This window comes from Pleurodeles waltl, chromosome 1_2, assembly GCF_031143425.1.
Source record: "Pleurodeles waltl isolate 20211129_DDA chromosome 1_2, aPleWal1.hap1.20221129, whole genome shotgun sequence".
Taxonomy (NCBI): Eukaryota; Metazoa; Chordata; class Amphibia; order Caudata; family Salamandridae; genus Pleurodeles; species Pleurodeles waltl.
This window is the reverse complement of record NC_090437.1, coordinates 924,037,578-924,056,619: the sequence shown is the minus strand read 5'-3', so window position 1 is coordinate 924,056,619 and position 19,042 is coordinate 924,037,578. Positions and strand designations below refer to the sequence as shown.

At 44.4% G+C, this 19,042-nt stretch overlaps 1 protein-coding gene across 3 annotated transcripts in view; it reads left to right on the top strand.

The window, feature by feature from the left end:
- LOC138246041 (CD226 antigen-like) overlaps nt 1-19,042 on the top strand; it is a 469,508-nt gene that overhangs the window by 373,699 nt on the left and 76,767 nt on the right. For all 3 annotated transcript variants that reach the window (XM_069200226.1, XM_069200235.1, XM_069200219.1), the window contains 2 exons: nt 3,687-3,779; nt 4,942-4,969. In XM_069200226.1, the coding sequence (XP_069056327.1) occupies nt 3,687-3,779; nt 4,942-4,969 (121 nt within the window). The remainder of the gene's footprint in view (nt 1-3,686; nt 3,780-4,941; nt 4,970-19,042) is intronic.

The window sequence follows — 19,042 nt, the reverse complement described above, 5'->3', positions numbered from 1 at the left end:
TACAGTTAGATAAAATCTTTAGTGTGACCAGACACTTGTACCAATGTTTTAATGTGTGTTGGTTGTAATCCTTAGAAGGGCACTGTACCTGTAACATATCCCTCCTTGCACTAATAGCTTGTATGTACATCATTTGCTTCATATGGTCATACATCTGTACATGACAAATATTGAAAAAGAAGGCAACAGAAACTTTGTGATAGGTGGTATTTTTAGGTTAAAAATAAGGGACATAATGGAACAGAAAAGTGAGGGATTCAGTCATGGTCGATGAAATCATTGCAGTAGATGCCTCAGCATTTGAAGTCTAAAGTCCAGTGTACTCCTCCTATAGGAAATAGAAGATGGTAAAAGAACAAACAACAGAGTGAATAATTGGCACACAAAGGAGTTTATTCAGTAATAGGTCACTTGCTGGCAGTAGTCGGTGTCTTGCCATCTGCACCTCCTGGCTTCTTAGCTGGACGTCCCTACTTGCTGGGGGGATTTTCCGCAACTACAGAGGCACGGGTGTCGGGGACAGGGTCTTCCCCTGACAGGGCCTCCCTTCCAGTGGCTGGCACTGATGATGAAGGGACTGGTGTTGCTGGGCCAAAGAAAGGGGTGTGGTGTTGATCATGATCCCTGATCAGGATACCGCTAATCTCAGCTCCATGTACGAGCTCTTATTAATCACAAAGTCGTCAAGGAGGATCTACGGCCCAACACATACTAATTTATTTTCCCTTTGATTTCTTAAAAACTACTGAATGGATTTTAAATGACTGAAAACGTAATTTGCATATTGGAAGCGACCTTTCTGCCAAATTTGGTTTAATTCCATCCAACAGTTTGGGGTCTGTAGTCGTATTCAAAATACCTATGGGGATTAACATGGGAAACACATGTTTATCACCCCCCCCTTTTTCTCAGTCCCCGCTTGACGGATAACCCCAAAACTTTCTGTGCGCAACAAGAATCAGAGTCAAAAACTCTTGACAACCGCCACTAGGTAAGATATATATATATATATATATATATATATATATATATATATATATGTATATATATATATATATGTATATATATATATATATATATATATATATATATATATATATTTATATATGGATATATTTATGCTGAATTCTTTACATGTGATGTCAGTGTATTGTACATTTTGCTCTTTATATTCCTATCTTGGAAAAATGATTTTTTTTTTGTCTTAGTTGCATGAAAGAGTCTTGAGAGGCATTAGTGGGTATGGATCCGTCCATATTTTACATGCGTATGATAGATGTATTAGGCCACTTAAGTCCCTGGATCTGCTAGAATACGCAGTGAGGGGTGTGTCCTAAATGTGTTTGCTAAATGTCCGTGGTACTGCAAGTGTATGCAGTAGAGTGTATAGAATGTTTCCCCTGTTCTGCAAGAGAATGCAATAGAAAGTGAATTGTCCTTGGTCCTTCCTATGTTTGCAGTAGAGGGTGAACATATAGAATTATTCCCTGGTCCAGCAAGTATGCTGTAGAGGGTGAATGTATAGAACAGTGGTTCCCAATCTTTTGCCTTCTGTGGACCCCCAGTTTATCAATACTGGAACCCGGGGACCCCAACTGAATCAGTATTGGAATCTGGAGACCCCCACTGAGTAATTGCTGAAAGCTGGTGAGCTAATCTGTTAATAATATTATATTTTCTAAGCATTCACGGTCCCCCTGAGGAGGCTTTGCAGACCCCCAGTGGGTCCTGGACCACAGGTTGGGAACCACTGGTATAGAATATTTCTCTGGTTCTGCAAGAGTATGCAATAGAGGGTGAATTATGCTAGGTACTGCAAGAGTATGCAGCAGAGGGTGAGTGTGTTTACTCCGTGTCCCTGGACTTGCAAGTGTGCTCAGTAGAGTGCACTGTCTATGTACTTTTTGCATGAGTGTGCATTAGAGGGGGAGTGTATGATTTATGTCCCTAGTTTTGTGACTGGTTGAGTGGCAGTAGGGGAAAGTGTAGAACACATGCCTGATCCTGGAAGTGTGTCACTGGGGAGAAAATAGTGTTCTTCTGGTATTGCGCATGCTAGCGATTTTGTTTGGATGGGCTTTGTGCAACCAGTATTTAATGTGCTTTTGGCTTTGTATGGAAGGAGATGTGTTATAATCTGCTGTTGGTTGTAATGCATTCTCTGCACAGCTTCCTTGTTTACCTGCTCAGCCAGAATATGAGGTCATGGAATATTGGTGAGTGACTGAAGGTATGGATATTTAGAGAGAGTGGGCTGAGCAGAGAGGATGCTGCTCCCAATAGGGGTTTCCATTAAGTAACGTGTAACCTATAACCTAACTTGTGTAACCTCTTCAATAAACCTACATCCTGCTATCCTATGTGAACTGGCTACTCGTCTCCTACATACCCAGAAAAAATGTTTAACTACAACACAAGTCTTTTATGTGAAAAGCGTTTTTCATCTTTGAATTAATAAATATGTAATTATTTTAGCTAAAATATTTTAGTCAATATTGTGTGAATCTATATTTTTGACATATATGTTTATTTAAAGCTAACAATATTTTGGTTTCCAATATTTTTATTTTCGATATATCTAAAAATCGATATTTATAACACTATATTTGTGTTCTAGATATTTGTGTTTTTATAGTTGAGTGTCCTGAGTCAATATGTTTGTTATCAATATTTCAAATCTAATATTTTTGTGTTCCGATATTTTATGGATCAATATTATGTCAGTGCTTCCCAGCCTCAAATTAAGGTGGGGAGCAGAAACAGAGTGGTGGGCGGATGGGTGTCCAGTTATCATCCATCCCAAAGGAGGTCTTAGTCTTTCCGCTGCATGAAGTACCTCTAGATGAGAGTAGAACATAAGCATCAGTGGCCCATACATGAGGCAAGGGATTGTTATTTATGTTTAGAACTCGTATCTGGTTAATCATGAGACAGACCTCCTTTAGTGATGCCAGGGGCATTAATTGCATGAAAATTCAGACATTCACATTTGTCAAAGTGTGGAGGGAAATCAGCTGTAAAATTATACTTAGGTTGAAACTGCAAGGATTACAGTTGCTTATCCTGGAGTTATTTTATCTTTATGCTAGTTTTATTCTTGACATGTCAAGTATATCTTTGATAAACATGGAAAATGGAGAAATGTTCATCTGATTGCCATTGGACTGTTGACATATTTTATTTAGAGCTGGGAGAGGGGTCCAGTTTTATTATCCTTTCTCTCCCCTGACTCTCTCCCATTGAGTGAGTGAGCGTAAATAATCCATACCTTTTCAAAACGTATATCAAAGAACAGTGGGCAAAATAGCCCATGTAGGCTTGATTGGCTGGAGCGTCCTATGCAAAATGAACAGATGATGGACAGATGCTTAACAATGTCAAACGTTCACCCCAGTCACAGTTCTGGGCATAAATCCACAGTTTCCTTTCTTGCCACGTCATTCCAGTTCGGACCCGACCATATGCAAATCAGTCTTGACCCTGCTCCCTGGAGTGTACTAAGAATATACTCAGTGCGATCAGCCACGTTAGTGGGGGAGGCCTGCAGGTCCCATCTCATTTAGCAGTCAGTGTATTATATGATATTGTTATTTTTAAATACATTCTATTTTAGTTCATCTTCGATTTTCACTTTTGTCTACTGTTTTACGTAAGGAATGGAAATCTGATGTTAATGTTTCTTACAGACTCCGGATTAACAAATATCATCATTGGGATAGTTGCAATCTGTGCCTTTCTCCTGATTCTAATCCTCATTGTCCTGTTTCTGAAGAAAAAAGGTAAGTCACTGTTTATTCATCAGTCCAGTACATGAAATGCAAGTCATTATGTCTATAAAAAAATCTTTATTGACATTCTTACCAGCCGTAATGCAACGAAATTACCCTACAACAGCACGTGTCTCCCCATCCATAACAAACTTCTTCCACACAACCCAATAGCTGACCAGAGCAGCATTCAAGATTATTTACTGTACATAGATTGCATTGTGTCGAAGGGAAAGATATAAATAACACAATCAAAGGCAAACGTGCACGTGAATACGGTAGAAAAAAGAGTACTATCATAGACTTATCGATGCCCACTTTTGTCCAGAATTAACATTTTCTACACACGGTGCACGAATTCCTATTTCATTTTTTTCAATTATGAACTGAATTTGTCTCTTAAAAGTTGTCATGATTCTGCCTGTTTCTCCGTTAAAATTTAATTGTCAATATGTAATAGCACCTTAAGAAACTACTGAATCTTTACATGTCGCTGGTCATTTGTGATATCGCAAACATGGCCTGATACAATGTAACAATCCCTGCATATGACACCAAAATCAGTGGAATTTAAACCTCAGAAATCCCTATCTGTGACGTCACAAGCGCTATGGAATGTGCTTTTTTTGCATCGACACTAAAAAAAGGTCAACTTCCTTAGTGGGAAAACATAGCACTGTTGTCTATTTGCTTTTATTGGTAAAAACAAACACGCTTTCATCCAATTTACCAAGGAAGTTAATCATGTGACGTATGCAACCACTCTCTTTGCCCAAAATGATCATCTCATCATTTAGGAACCTACCTTCAATGAAGCTAAGGATCTGCATATAAGAATGTTTGTAAAAAAGGAACCAGTTTTATTACGAATAAATCCATACACATACCCTTAAAATAGAACAAAAATAAGAGATACAAAGTCTTTGGCGATGATGTTATGAAATTAACATATTGCGTGACTCTTCCTTTAGTATAGTTTCTAATTTGTACAGACTATACACCTGGTTGGAGTTCATTGAGCTGCCTATCTGCAGCTCATTCTATATGAGCATTTGTCTAAAATGTACATTCACTGGAATCACATACTCCGTGATAGTGTTGTGACTTTACAATTTATTATATCTCCCACAATGTGTCTTAAATTTAATTTATATTTCATATTTGCTGTTTGCAGGTTTGATATGCAAAGGTTCCAAAGACGTGTAAGTTATTTTTATAATCTCATATTTTTCAAAGGTGCTGCATGCCCTAGGCACAGGGTGCTTGTTAATGGCCTGGCTTTAATATAACATGTTACTTATTCATTTTATTTGTTTTTAATCTAACTTTGTTTATACCTCATACTTAGACTTACCTGTGTCTAGGTGCAGACTATATCCAATCATGGGGAAACACGCAGAAAAAGCGTGAATTATTGTTAGAAATGGGGTCTTTGGTTGGCAGTCAAGTTACCCGCTGTTCAATCAAGGACCCTCACTCTAGTCAGGGCAAAGGAGAATCACACATAGTTAACCCCCACTCACCCCCGTGGTAGCTTGGCACAAGCAGGCAGGCTTAACTCCAGGGACAATGTGTTAAGTATTTGTATAACCACACACAGTAATACAGTGAACCACTACAAAATGACACAACACAGGTTTAGAAAAACAGTAAATATTTTATCGAAATAAACAAGAACAAATACGATAAAAATCCACAATATACAGTTAAAAATACAAATTTAGCATGAAAACAGTGCCTTGAGGCACAAATACTGCAAGTTGGTGGTATGCGGCACCGTGACGGAGTCGTTTCCCACAATGTGACGCCAATGGCGCCGTTTACAGAGTAGTTCAACCACCAGGTACAGTACCTTAAAAAATGAGTAGAAAACAGGCTGGTGCACAAAGGTGAAGCAGCATCAGATGCAAAGTCGGTCCTTTGGTTCCGGCAGATGCGAACTCCGGTGGAGTCATGATGCTGCTGGGCAACCTCAAGGGGTCACGATGATGTCACAGGGCCGCAGGCGCTGCAATTGCATTGGGTTGTCACGGACGTCGGACTTAGGACACTCCGGGGTCAGCAAAGTCGGGCAGGATCAGCGGCTGCAGTGACGCGAGGCCTACAGGGTTGTCGGACTTCTATGAGGTCCACGGCCACGGGTCAGGAGGCGTCGCAGTTCTGGAATTGCAGCGTCAGCTCACAGGGTTGTCGGGTTCGTCACACTCAGTGAGGCCCACGGCCTCGGGGCAAGCGGTGTCTCCGTTCCGGGGAACAGCGTCCTTTGCGAAGTCGCACAGCGGCGTCCAGCGTCATTAAGGTGGCTTTTCTCCAGGAATTCACTTCCAGGAGACCAGAAACTGAATGGCATCTTCTGGCAAGCTAGAGTCCACAGCAAGTAGAATCAGGTCTGGTTGGTGACACCTTTGCTGTCCCTGAGACTTCAAAACAGGAGCCAAGCTCTACTCCAAGCCCTTGGAGTTACATCTCAGCAGGAATGTAACAAAGTCCAGTCTCTGTCCCCTTGCACAGGCAGAAGCAGCAACTGCAGGATAGCCCAACACAGCACAGTCACAGGCCAGGGCAGCACTTCTCCTCCGCTCTTCAGCTCTTCTTCAGGCCGAGGTTCCTCTTGAATCCTAGAAGTAATCTGAAGTATGGGGCTTTGGGTCCACTACTTATACTCCTTCCTGCCTTTGAAGTAGGTAAACTTCAAAGGAAAGTCTATCTTGTTTGTAAGATCCTGCCTTGCCCAGGCCAGGACCAAGACACACACCAGGGTGTTGGAGACTGCATTGTGTGAGGGCAGGCACAGTCCTCTCAGGTGTAAGGGACCACTCCTCCCCTCCCCTCTGTCCAGATGACCCATCAGGATATGCAGGCTATACCCCAGCTTCCTTTGTGTCACTGTCTAGGGGAGAGGTGCAAACAGCCCAACTCTCAAACAGATCCAGACAGGGAATCCACAAACAAGAAGAGTCTCAGAATGGTTAAAGCAAGAAAATGCCTACTTTCCAAAAGTGGCATTTTCAAACACACAATCTAAAAACTAATTTTACCTAAATATGTATTTTTAAATTGTGAGTTCAAAGACCCTAAACTCCAAATTTCTATCTGCTCCCAAAGGGAATCTGCACTTTGCTAACATTTAAAGGCAGCCCCCATGTTAACTTATCAGAGAGATACGGCTTGCAACAGTGAAAAACAAATTTGGCAGTATTTCACTGTCAGGACATGTAAAACACATAAGTACATGTCCCACCTTTAGCATACACTGCACCCTGCTCATGGGGCTCCCGAGGGCCTACCTTGGGGGTGTCTTACATGTATAAAAAGGGAAGGTTTAGGCCTGGCAAGTGGGTACACTTGCCAAGTCGAATTGGCAGTGCAAGACTGCACACACAGACACTGTAGTGGCAAGTCTGAGACATGTTTACAGGCCTACTTATGTGGGTGGCACAATCACTGCTGCAGGCCCACTATTAGCATTTAATTTCCAGACCCTGGGCACCTCCAGTGCATTGTACTAGGGACTTTCTAGTAAATCAAATATGCCAATCATGGAAAGCCAATTACACATACATTTTACATAGGTAACACTTACACTTTAGCACTGGTCAGCAGTGGTAAAGTGACAAGAGCAAACAAAACAGCAAAAACAGAGTCCAGCACACATCAACAACCTGGGAAACAGAGGCAAAAAGTTAGGGTAGACCACACCAAGGATGCCAAGTCTAACAGGTATCCCCCCAACCTCATGGGAGTTTTCATCACTAAGGCGGAAGAATCTGGACAGACCATCAGTTCTGTACCAGGGAGGTGTTCCACCATAAAATCCCCCCCCGTAGGGAAATGGACCACCTCAACAATTTTGGATTCTCACCAACCATCTGAGGGGCCTGTGGTTGGTCTGAACCCAGAAGTGAGTCCCAAAAAAGTAGGGTCTTAGCTTCTTCAATGCCCAGACTACAGCAAAAGCTTCATGCTCTATTGTACTCCACCTACATTCCCTGGGGAGTAACCTCCTGCTAATGAAGGCTACAAGTTAATCTAGGCTCTCTGAATTAAGTTGTGAGAGTACTGCTTCCATACCATGCTCTGAGGCGTCTGTTTGCACAACAAACTCCATGGAGTAGTCAGGTGCCTTCAGCACAGGTGCTGTGCACATGGCAGCCTTCAGGGAATCAAAAGCGGTCTGGCAAGCCTCTGTCCAGATCACCTTCTTTGGTTGCTTCTAGGAAGTCAACTCATTCAAGGGGGCAACAATGGTTCCATATCCCTTGACAAACCTCCTGTTATAGCCAGTGAGGCCTAAAAAGGCCCTCACCTCAGTCTGGATCTTGGGATGCTCCCAAGCCAGAATGGTGTAAATTATTGGTTGTTGGGGTGCCACCTGGCCACTCCCTACCTGGTGTCCCAGATGCCCCACTGAACCCTGCCCTATTTGGCACTTATTGGCATTAATAGTGAGGCCTGCCTTTTGCGGGGCCTCCAACACTCTGCAGAGATGCTACAAGTGTTCCTCCCACGTGAAGTGAGCACTGCAATGTCATCCAGGTAGGCTGCGCTGAAGGCATCCAACCCAGTCAACACCTGGTTGAACAGCCTCTGGAATGTGGCAGGGGCATTTTTCATCCTAAATGGCATCACTCTCAAATGGAAGTGTACATCTGGGGTAGAAAATGCTGACCTCTCCCTGGCCCCCTCAGTTAGGGCACCCTGCCATTACCCAGACGTCAAATCAAATGTGCTGAGGTATTTGGCAGCTCCCAACCGATTGATGAGCTCATAAGCTCGGGGGATGGGGTGCACATCAGTTTTAGTGACCACATTGAGACCCTGATAGTCCACACAGAACTGGAGTTCTTGAGTGGCACCAGGAGTAGCAGCCTTTGGGACCAAGACCACAGGGCTGGCCCAAGGACTGCTAGAAAACTCAATTACCCCTAGGGATAACATCTTAGACACCTCACCTTTGATGCTAGGCCTGACCTTATCAGTCACCCTGTAAACTTCCTGCTTAATAGATGGACTGTCCTCGGTGTCCACATCATGTGTACACAAGGGTGTCACTCCTGGGATCAAGGAGAACAGGAAGGAAAACTGCCCCAATACCTGGTGACCGTCACTCTGCTGTTCTGGGGTCAAGGACGGGGAGAGGTTCACTCCCTCCACAGACCCATTCTTCTCTCCAGCAGACAGGAGGTCAGGAAGAGGCTCACTCTTTTCCTCCACCCCATCATCTGTTGCTAGGAGCATGGACAATTCAGTCGACTCAAAGTGTGGCTTCAGGTGGTTCACAACCCGGACCCTCAAGGGGATCCTGGGAGTCCGCAAGTCCACCAGGTAGGTGACTTCGCTCTTGCGCTCCACCACTTCAAATGGTCCAGTCCACTTGCTCTGGAGTGCCCTAGGCTCCACTGGCGACATTACCCACACTTTCTGCCCAGGCTGGTACTCAACCAGAGTGGCATTCTGGTCGTACCAGCGCTTCATATCTTCTTGGCTTGCTCCCAGATGCTCTTGGGCGAGATTCCTGAAGTGAGCTGTCTGGTTTCTAAAAGCCAGCATGTAACTGAGTACATCCTGGGGAGGTTTACTGTGGGCTTTCTCTAAGCCCTCCTTCGCCAGACTCAAAAGTCCCCTGACAGGATGGCCATACAGTAACTCAAAAGAACTAAATCCAAGCCCTTTCTGAGGCACCTCCCTGTAGACAAACAGAAGGCATGGCAAGAGGACGTCCCACTTCCACCTCAAGGGCTCTGACAGGCCCATGATCATGCCTTTTAAAGTGTGGTTGAATATCTCAACCAGACCATTGCTTTGGGTGTGGTAAGGAGTGCTGAACTTATGCGTTATCACACACTCCTGCCACAGGGAGTTCATATAGGTAGATTAGAAGTTGGTACCCCTATCCTTAGTGAACCCTATGTGGGTAAAAACCCCAATCAATGCACGACCCACCACAGGGGAAGTGTTTGACCTCAGAGGAATGGCTTTTGGGTACCGGATGGCATGGTCCACCAAAACCAGGATGAACCTGTTGCCCATGGCTGTCTTGGGATCCAGAGGCCCCACAATGTCAATACCGACCCTTTCAAAGGGGTACTAACCACTGGAAATGGTTGGAGGGGAGCCTTGCACTTCCCCCCACTCCTGCCACTTGCCTGACAAGTTGGGCAAGACCTACAATGAGTATCCGAGTGCCTGCGCACTGGGGGCCAGTAAAAGTGGGTGACAAGCCTCTCAAAGGTCTTGTCCTGCCCAAAATGCTAAAGGCACATCATGAGCCAGACCCAGTAGTAAGGCTCTGAACCACTGGGGTACCACCAGCACACGGGCTGACCCAGGCTCAGCAACCTTAGGCTCACTATACAGAAGGCCGTCCTCCCAATAAATCAGGTGAGATCCTGGCTCCTTGCCAGACACCTGGTCTGCAGCCTGCTGCCATGAACCCACTAGAGTAGGGCATGACCTCTATGCCTCACAGAATGCCTTCCTGGTGGGCCCCCCTTCCTGCTGCCACTGTGACAGCTCAGGAACCTCACCCAGCTCAGCCACCTGTTTCTTTGTAGGCTCCGGGGCATCACCCTCAGGCTCCTCCTCTTCCCGGACTGTGGAAACTTCTGGGGCCAGTTTCCCACACCCCTTGCCCTTCCTCTTTTTGGCTGTTCCCTGGGCCACTGTTTCAGGCTCCAGGGGCTTCTGACCACCCTGACAGGCTGCCATTGACGGGGTGGATACGCATACCCACCCAGACAGACCTAACATCTCCAAGTGTGACCTGCGTTCCACCTCCTTCCAAGGGGAATCCTCCAGATAATTGCCAAGCAAACAATCCACAGGCATGGTTGGTCTAACAGCTACCTTCAATGAACCTGAGACCCCCCCAATCCAAAGGGAACCTGCACCACTCTGCACAGGTGCTCTGAGTTGTCGACTGCAACTACTTGGTGAAGTACACAGGGATCTATCTGCTCTTCAAACACCAGGTGACTCCTCACTGTAGTCACACTGGCTCCTGTGTCTCACAGATCCTCCACCCTCTGTCCATTAATGGTCACCCACTGCCTGTACTTCTACGTGTTCTCAGGCACGAGGGTTCTCTGGACCATCTCACTGTCCCCTAGTGAGACAAGGGTCATCTCAGCTGGTTCCCACCCACCTGGAACCAGCTCCTCCCCAAGTGCTACACTAGCCAAACCCTGGGACTGAGCACCAGTGGGTGCCAGTGTATTCGAGAGGCATTTGGGGTCCCCACTCACATGACCCACCTGGTCACATGCATAACACTTGCGGGGACCCCCTTCCGCAGGTTTCCCTTTGGAAAACCATGGCTTCTTCTCACTGGAGGGCTGGGAATCCTTATCCTGGGAACTAGTTTGGGGCCCTTTAGAGAACTCCCCCTGTTTACCCTTACCCCGCCTTTCTTTTGAGAGGGACCCTGCCCACCCTTGGTGTGGTCTCCCCCATACCTCTTGTGGACCCTGGTGCTCTCCCAATGGTCCGCTTCCTGTGCAAGCTTCCTGGCGTCAGTCAGCTTGCTATCAGTCAGGTGCTGGCACTGCTCTGGAAAACATAAACTGTACAAGTACTCCCAAGCAATTACATTTTAAAGCCCCTCATACGTTGTCACCTCACTGCCCTTCACCCAACCATCGATTGACCTGCAAAAAGAATCAACACACTCCAACCATGTTTGGGATTCCTTCTTCTTATCGGACCTAAACTTGTCCTGATACTGCTCAGGGGTGAGACCATACCTTGTGAGAAGGGCGCCTTTCATGATAGACCCTAAGGATCCCGTAAGGATGTCAGAGTATCTCCCCCCTCTACCTCAAAGTGCTTCCACAGACCCGTCCCCAATGGCCTTCAGGGACCAGATTCATGTGTAGAGCACACTCATACCCCTTAAACCACAAGTGTATGCCATCCTCCCTTGTGTAATCCTTAACTAGGTCTTTAGGAATGTGCAGCCTCCTCTCAGGCTGCACTGTGGTACTGCTGCCACCATCCCTACTGGACTGGCTCCTTTGATCCAGCCCCCTCAAGCTAAGCTCATGACCCAGCAGTAATTTATTTTCCTCTATGGCCATCCTCCTTTCTTCCATCCTAAACCTTTCTAACTCCAACTGATGAACCCTCTCTGCCTTTCTGTCCGATAACTCTTCAGGAGTCAGACCCTTGGTTGACACACTGCTACCTGCCCTGAAGACCATCTCCCTGGACATAACAGGCACACCTTTAGCATACACTGCACCCTGCCCATGGGCTACCTAGGGCCTACCTTAGTGGTGCCTTACAGGTATAGAAAGGGAAGGTTTAGGCCTGGCAAGTGGGTACACTTGCCAGGTCGAATTGGCAGTGCAAGACTGCAAACACAGACACTGCAGTGGCAAGTCTGAGACATGTTTACAGGGCTACTTATGTGGGTGGCACAATCAGTGCCGCTGACCCACTAGTAGCATTTGATTTACAGACCCTGGGCACCTCCGGTGCACTATACTAGAAACTTACTAGTAAATCAAATATGCCAATCATGGAAAACCAATTACACATACATTTTACATAGGGAACACTTACATTTTAGCACTGGTCAACAGTGGTAAAAGGTCCAGAGCAAACAAAACAGAAAAAACAGAGTCCAGCACACATCAACAACGTGGGAAACAGAGGCAAAACGTTAGGTAAGACCATGCGAAGGATGCCAAGTCTAACAATTATTTATTGAGTTTTTCAGTTGTGTGAACTTGGCCTAATGGCATTAGACCACTTTAGTATTGAGCAAAATACTTGGTATCAAATGCTAATAAACAAAAAAACTTACATCCTAGCTGAAATGCTGTAGATACAACTGATTAAGGTCAGAGCATTCTTTTAACACCTTCAATTAAGATAGTAAGGCTTGTTTTCTCTAAGAATGAACTGAACGTTTGTGCCGGAATCTCAGTCCAAGTACAGAGAATTTCGAGCCTTCCATTTAATTCAGATAACAAAAAGGTCTGGTGGGCCAGTACCTTGAGATGTTCTGCCTGAGATTTGAGGGAATCAGGCCCTGGAGGCATTTATTAACCAAGGTCTATAACTTAAAGTTAATCCTGTATTTACAAGCTGTAAGTGAATTGATTGTATGAGATGTGTGACAGGATTCATTTTATGAAGGTAGACTGCATTGTAGCGTTTTGTAAACACTGGCGGCGCACCAATTGGCATTCCACAAGTCCACAATAAAAACAGTCACCAAAGTTCAATGTGGAATGATTTAAAACTCCGAGAACAATTTTTCGACAGTAAAAAGGGAAAGACTCAACAAGCTTGAGCCTACAGACTATAATTATTTTAAGAAGTGATTTTGCTGTCTGAATCCCAGATGAATGTAAGCCTTTTTGATTTGCAAATTTCATTTTGATGCCTAACAAAATGGTAGGAGGAGAGAAAACACTTTTGACACACAGATATGTTCCGCCTTAAGAAAATCACTCCTGTCTTGGATGCACATCATTTTAAATTCCCTGGTACCAATCTGTGGTTTTAAATAGGTTTTAGATCTCCACCTCAAAGTTAGAGCCGGGTGTCAAGAGCTTATGAATTACATTTTAGTGTCTGCTGGTGTATCAATTGGGACCATGGTCGGGTGTAAACTTAAAGTAAGGGAGAGAGGGTTTTGCTTTTACCCTTCAGTTATCTTATTTTCACCTTTTCCTATCTTGTATTGCATGTTTAACCTAATTTTATTATGCTCTGGCCTTTGATATGACTTGCACTTTTGCTTATGTTGTGAATCGGTTTGTTGCATTCTAAATGTATATTCTTTTGTCAAGCACTTTGTCATCTGTGACACAAATTTGTGCTATAGCTAACCACCTAAATCAAATAAATGAACACAGTAAACTTTCTCTAGTATCTTTGCCGCCATGCTTGTCCAGCAAATGAAGAATAATTATTTAGGTTCTCTATCTAGTAATGATTTATTTAGGAGCGGTGACGCTATACCTTTCTTCAACATGCTAGATATTATGTCAGGGGTGTCAATGAACTATTAGCTAGGTTCAGGACCGTGCCTTTATATATTTTTTTAGCAGCTAAGACTATAATAACGTCTTTACACATATAAGTATGCTTAAGAGAGTAAAAAAAAAGCTCAAACTATTTGACAAAGATCTTTTCAATATGAAGGGATAGACTAATATTCGATTCTTGCAACCCACACACCAGACAATGTGGTCATGGAACCCTGCAGTAATGACAGTGAAATAGCTGTTTTTTCCTGTCTCCATTGCCTTTCGCAGCCGTCAGTATGAAGGTTTGTTGGGGGATTAGTGTATGCCTTGGTGGTAAGGGGAGACAGAGTCAATTTCCTGGGTCCCTAGCAAGTCCAAAAATGTCTCCAGCTTGTCCGGATCCTGATACCCTGGCAGGGTCAAGCATCTCATATGTTATGTACTTCTATTTGAGCAAAGGCCAGAGAGTCAGGAACGTTTTCCTGAAGATGTTAGTTTCAGACTAGAAATCCCAGAAATTGAAATCTTCTGCTCCATGTATTGATAGGGACCATATAGTTTGGGAGTCTGTAAAATCTGTCTGGTTTGACTATGTCACATGCTGTTATTGGCTGTGGTATGGTGGACTACTGTGGTAGTAACTGCTCAATCAGTGAGGATTTGATCGGCATGCTGGAACTCCAAGGGATGATCAGATTGGATGCTGAACAGGAGCGCGATCTGTTGTTTTAAGAAAGTATGCGTACCGCCTCCTTCTTCCTTTTCACAAACACTGAAAATGTGAATATTATCTCTCCTTCTGCAGTCCTCAAGTGCAATATTTTTTGCTCAAGATTCCTTACAGCCAGACCTCAAACTGTGGGGTCCCAAATAGTTTTGTCTTACATTTTTAACATTCTGTGTTCTGTGGCATCCAGTTTTACTCTGAAGGTTGCAAGGTTGGAATGCAGGGTTTTAATTTTCTTATTTGTATCCATCATTGCCTGCTCCACTGCCTACACTGAACGTTTGACTGTTTTTAATTCCATCATGGTCACCGCACAGGTGGCTAGGGAGGCCTCTGAATCAAGTTGGTGCTGCATGGTTATGATGTGATTACCCTTAAAAGCTTCTGAAGAAAGGAGCTGTTGGTGAGAATTTCTGAATGACATGAAGAATCAGTGTGCAATCATAAAACAACAAAATAATTGCTTAAGGCAGGTCAGCCAGAAATAGTTTGTAATGGAGATTGTACTATTACATTAATTGTATAAGGGACCCATGGTCTATCCCATGAGCACAGACTTACCACAGGTGGAAGAGCAGTGAGCACTTGCATCCACCATCCAGAATAAAAGAAGTGCCTGCAATGATATGCTGCAGCCACTATAGGGCTCCTGCTGATGTGTGACAGAGTAAGTGTTGGAAAGTGGGTTATTAGCAGAGATAAGTAGGTACCTACCACTAGTAATAAGGCCACAGTCACAATGTAAGGTTCGGTCAAAGTCTCAGCAGGCAGGCTTAATTTAGGAAAAAGGTGTGTAAAGCATTTAAAACACCAATACATTAAAAAAGTAAGACACCAAAACAAATAAAATCCAATGTAGGGAACCAGAGATATGAATCTTTAAAGAATACATAAAAAATGTGCTTTCTAGTGCTTAATATTATAGCGCCAACCAGGCACATCTGGTCACAAATTGAAGCTGACTGTGGTGGAGCTCTGCTCGAACACACTGAGCAAGACGCCTTCGGACGTAGTCGTTTTTTGGAGCTTTTTCCCTTGTCATCAGGTGAGGGAGGCTCCTCATCAGTCCGGGAATTGATGTAATTTTACCGGCTTGGTTCAGCGCGAGCTTCTGGTCAACTCCTGGAAGTCTCGCCAATGGGGAAAAGCTCTGGAGCTTCAGAGTGATTGTTAGACTTTTCATCCTTGGCGTGGTCTCCCTTAACTTTTTGCCTCTGTTTCCCTTGTTGTTGATGTGTGCTGGACTGTAATTTTGCTGTTTTTGTCACTCTGGGCACTTTACCACTGCTAACCAGTGCTAAAGTGCAAGTGCTCCTTTACAAAATGTGTATGTAATTGGTTTATCCATGATCAGCATATTTGGTTTACTAGTAAGTCCCTAGTAAAGTGCACTAGAGGTGCCAGGGCCTGTAAACCAAATGCTACTAGTGGGCCTGCAGCACTGGTTGTGCCACCCACATAACTAGCTCTGTAATCATGTCTGAGACCTGCCACTGCAGTGTCTGTGTGTGCAGTTTTAACTGTAAATTCGACTTGGCAAGTGTACCCACCTGCCAGGCCTAAACCTTCCCTTTTCTTACATGTCAGACACCCCTAAGGTAGGCCCTAGATAGCCCCAAGGGAAGGGTGCAGTTTATGATTAAGGTAGGAGATAGAGTAATGTGTTTTACATGTCCTGGCAGTGAAATATTGCTAAATACGTTTTTCACTGTTGCAAGGCCTGTCCCTCTCATAGGTTAACATGGGGGCTACCTTTAAATCTGATTAAAGTGTAGATTCCCTTTTGGAGCGGATGGACATGTGGAGTTTGGGGTCTCTGAGCTCACAATATAAAAATACATCTTTTAGTAAAGTTGATTTTAAGATTGTGTGTTTGAAAATGCCACTTTTAGAAAGTGAGCATTTTCTTGCTTATACCATTTCTGTGACTCTGCCTTTTTGTGGATTCCCTGTCTGGATCAGTTTGACAGTTGGGCTGGTTGCACCTCACACTAGACAGTGACACAAAGGGAGCTGGGGTGTAGCCTGCATATCCCGATGAGCCATCTGTGCCAGGAGGGAGGGGAGGAGTGGTCACTCACACCTGAAAGGGCTGTGCCTGCCCTCACACAATGCAGTCTCCAACCCTCTGGTGAGTGTCTAGGGCCTGGCCTGGGCAAGGCAGGATTTCACATTCAAAAGAGACTTTACTTTGAAGTAGGCCTACTACAAAGGAGAAATTGGGTATAAGAAGGGCACCCAAAACCACAGACTTTGGAAACCCTTCTGGAAACAAGAGGAACCTCTGCCTGGAGAAGAGCTGAAGAGCTGAGGAAGAGCTGCCCTGCCTGTGACTGTGCTTTGTGGAGCTATCCGGCAGTTGCTGCTTCTGCCAGAGTAAGAGGGTAAAGACTGGACTTTGTGTGCCTTCCATCTTGCGAAGAAATCTCCAAGGGCTTGATTTAGAGCTTGCCTCCTGTTGTTTGAAGTCTCAGGGACAGCAAAGACTTCTCTCTACGTGTGTGTTTAAACCTACTTAAAGACTTTTTTTTGATTTTTAATTGATAACTTGACTTGTGTATTGTGGATTTTTGTCTTTTTGGTCTTGTTTTGTTTCGATAAATATTTTCTATTTTTCTAAATTTTTCTAAACCTGTGTTGTGTCATTTTGTAGTGTTTTCATTAAGTTACTGTGTGTGTTGGTACAAATACTTTACACCTAGCACTCTGAATTTAAGCCTACTGATCGTGCCAAGCTACCAAGGGGGTCAGCAGGTGTTAGCTGTGGGTGATTCTCTTTTACCCTGACTAGAGTGAGGGTCCTTGCTTGAACAGGGGGTAACATGACTGTCAACCAAAGAGCCCATTTCTAACAGGGATGAACCTGAAATTCAGGCTGGGTCGCAGTTTGATGTCGGTGGCTTGAGTCTCGTCGGCGGTTTGGTCACATTATGGAGCTTTTTTCCAAAAGCTCTCCAATCTTCTCCAAACTTATGGATCTCTTTCCAGAAGTCCCCCTCTGGGTCTCCAGTGGACCACACCACCAATCCAAGCGTTTAGATGTTGGGACTGCTTTTCCCAGAATGCACTTAGCAAAACCTCAAATGTCCAGCCGAAGTTAGTTAGCTGGGTTGTCCTTGGTGGGGATGTTGCAGGTGAAGCTCTTTTAACCTGTTGCTGTCAGGGAGTCCACTACTTCCCTCTCTTGAAGCCAGACAACATCCTTAGAGCTATAGCTCCTCAGTGTGCAGCAGGTGCAGTCATAGAGAGAGCAGTCCGTTGGGGTGCAGACCAGGGTTCCAGCAGGACAGTCCTTCTTCTCCCTAGTAGTTCAGTCTGTGTTCTGAGTTGCTGGGCAACTCGCCTATACTTAACCAGTGATCCTGGGCTGGCAAGCTGAGGGGCACCCCTGACCAATAGGGTGCAGAGTGCCACCTTCTGGGGTGACCTGTTTCTGTGAAGTGTGGCAAAAAACAATGACAGGAAGCACTATTCTTTCAAGATCCAAGATGGAGGAAATCCCTCCTTGGAGTTTAAATCTTGCTAAGCCACACCTTCTAGCTGGGGTGGCGGGCAGAGGGTGTGAGCCTGTGTCCTGTTTAAGTGTCATTTTCCCTTTGAAGATCAGTTTTGGTACCCAGCCCCCTTCCTGCCTTTTACTGTGCAGCTTGCAGATCTCCACCCACAAGATGTCCCATTGTCTCAGTGCAGGCCAGTTCACACCTCATTAAGGCAGCTTTGCTCAGCCGTGCAGAGACTGGCCTATCAAAGAAGAGCAGCTGGAGAGATGGATTTTGGTTTACAGAAAATAAAGTTCTATAACTTCATTTCTGTGATAGGTATAATAACGCTAACAGTGGCAAATTGTTAGGTTTATTCTAACTATCATTTTGAGTCCAAGAATGGACATTGTAGCCCATTTCTATTGAAAGTTATACTTTAATAAAGTTTCCCAATGTTAGCCTATGGAGCTACTGTGCTACAATTGGGAAAAAATTAAATTGGCATTGTTTTCCCTCACCAGGGCATATAAACTTCTTTTATCATGTCCCTGCTTATAGTTACAAGGCACCTTATACCTGGGACATGTAAGGTAGACCCTAAGGGTGTCCTATTTATAATAATAAGGTAGTTTGAGACATTGAAAGTGCCTTTATTTCCAAAGTCAAATTTCCATAAAATTTACTTTTAAAAGCAGCTTGCAAAGCAGGGCTGCCTTTAACATGAACACAGGCACCACAGCAGTGCACACCTAAGTGCATTAAATCCACTGGGCCTATAATCCGTTCATGCTCTTTTATATATTAGGGATTTATAGGTAGGTTGTCATGCCAATTACAACTGTGCCTAATTTGCATATGCTTTTAATCAGAGCACAGGCCCTGAGTCTGGTTAGCAGAGCCCAAAGCACGCTCAGAGTCAGAAAACTGGTATCAAGGGGTCGAAAATGGAGGCAAATAGTGGGGGGACAGTGCAAAGAGACCTGGTTTCTCACAGTAAGAAATATATGGCAGATAATAGGAGGTATTCAGTCCCAGCAGCCTCCTTAAAAAGGAGGTGAAGCCAAATTTATGAGTGTAAATTACTAC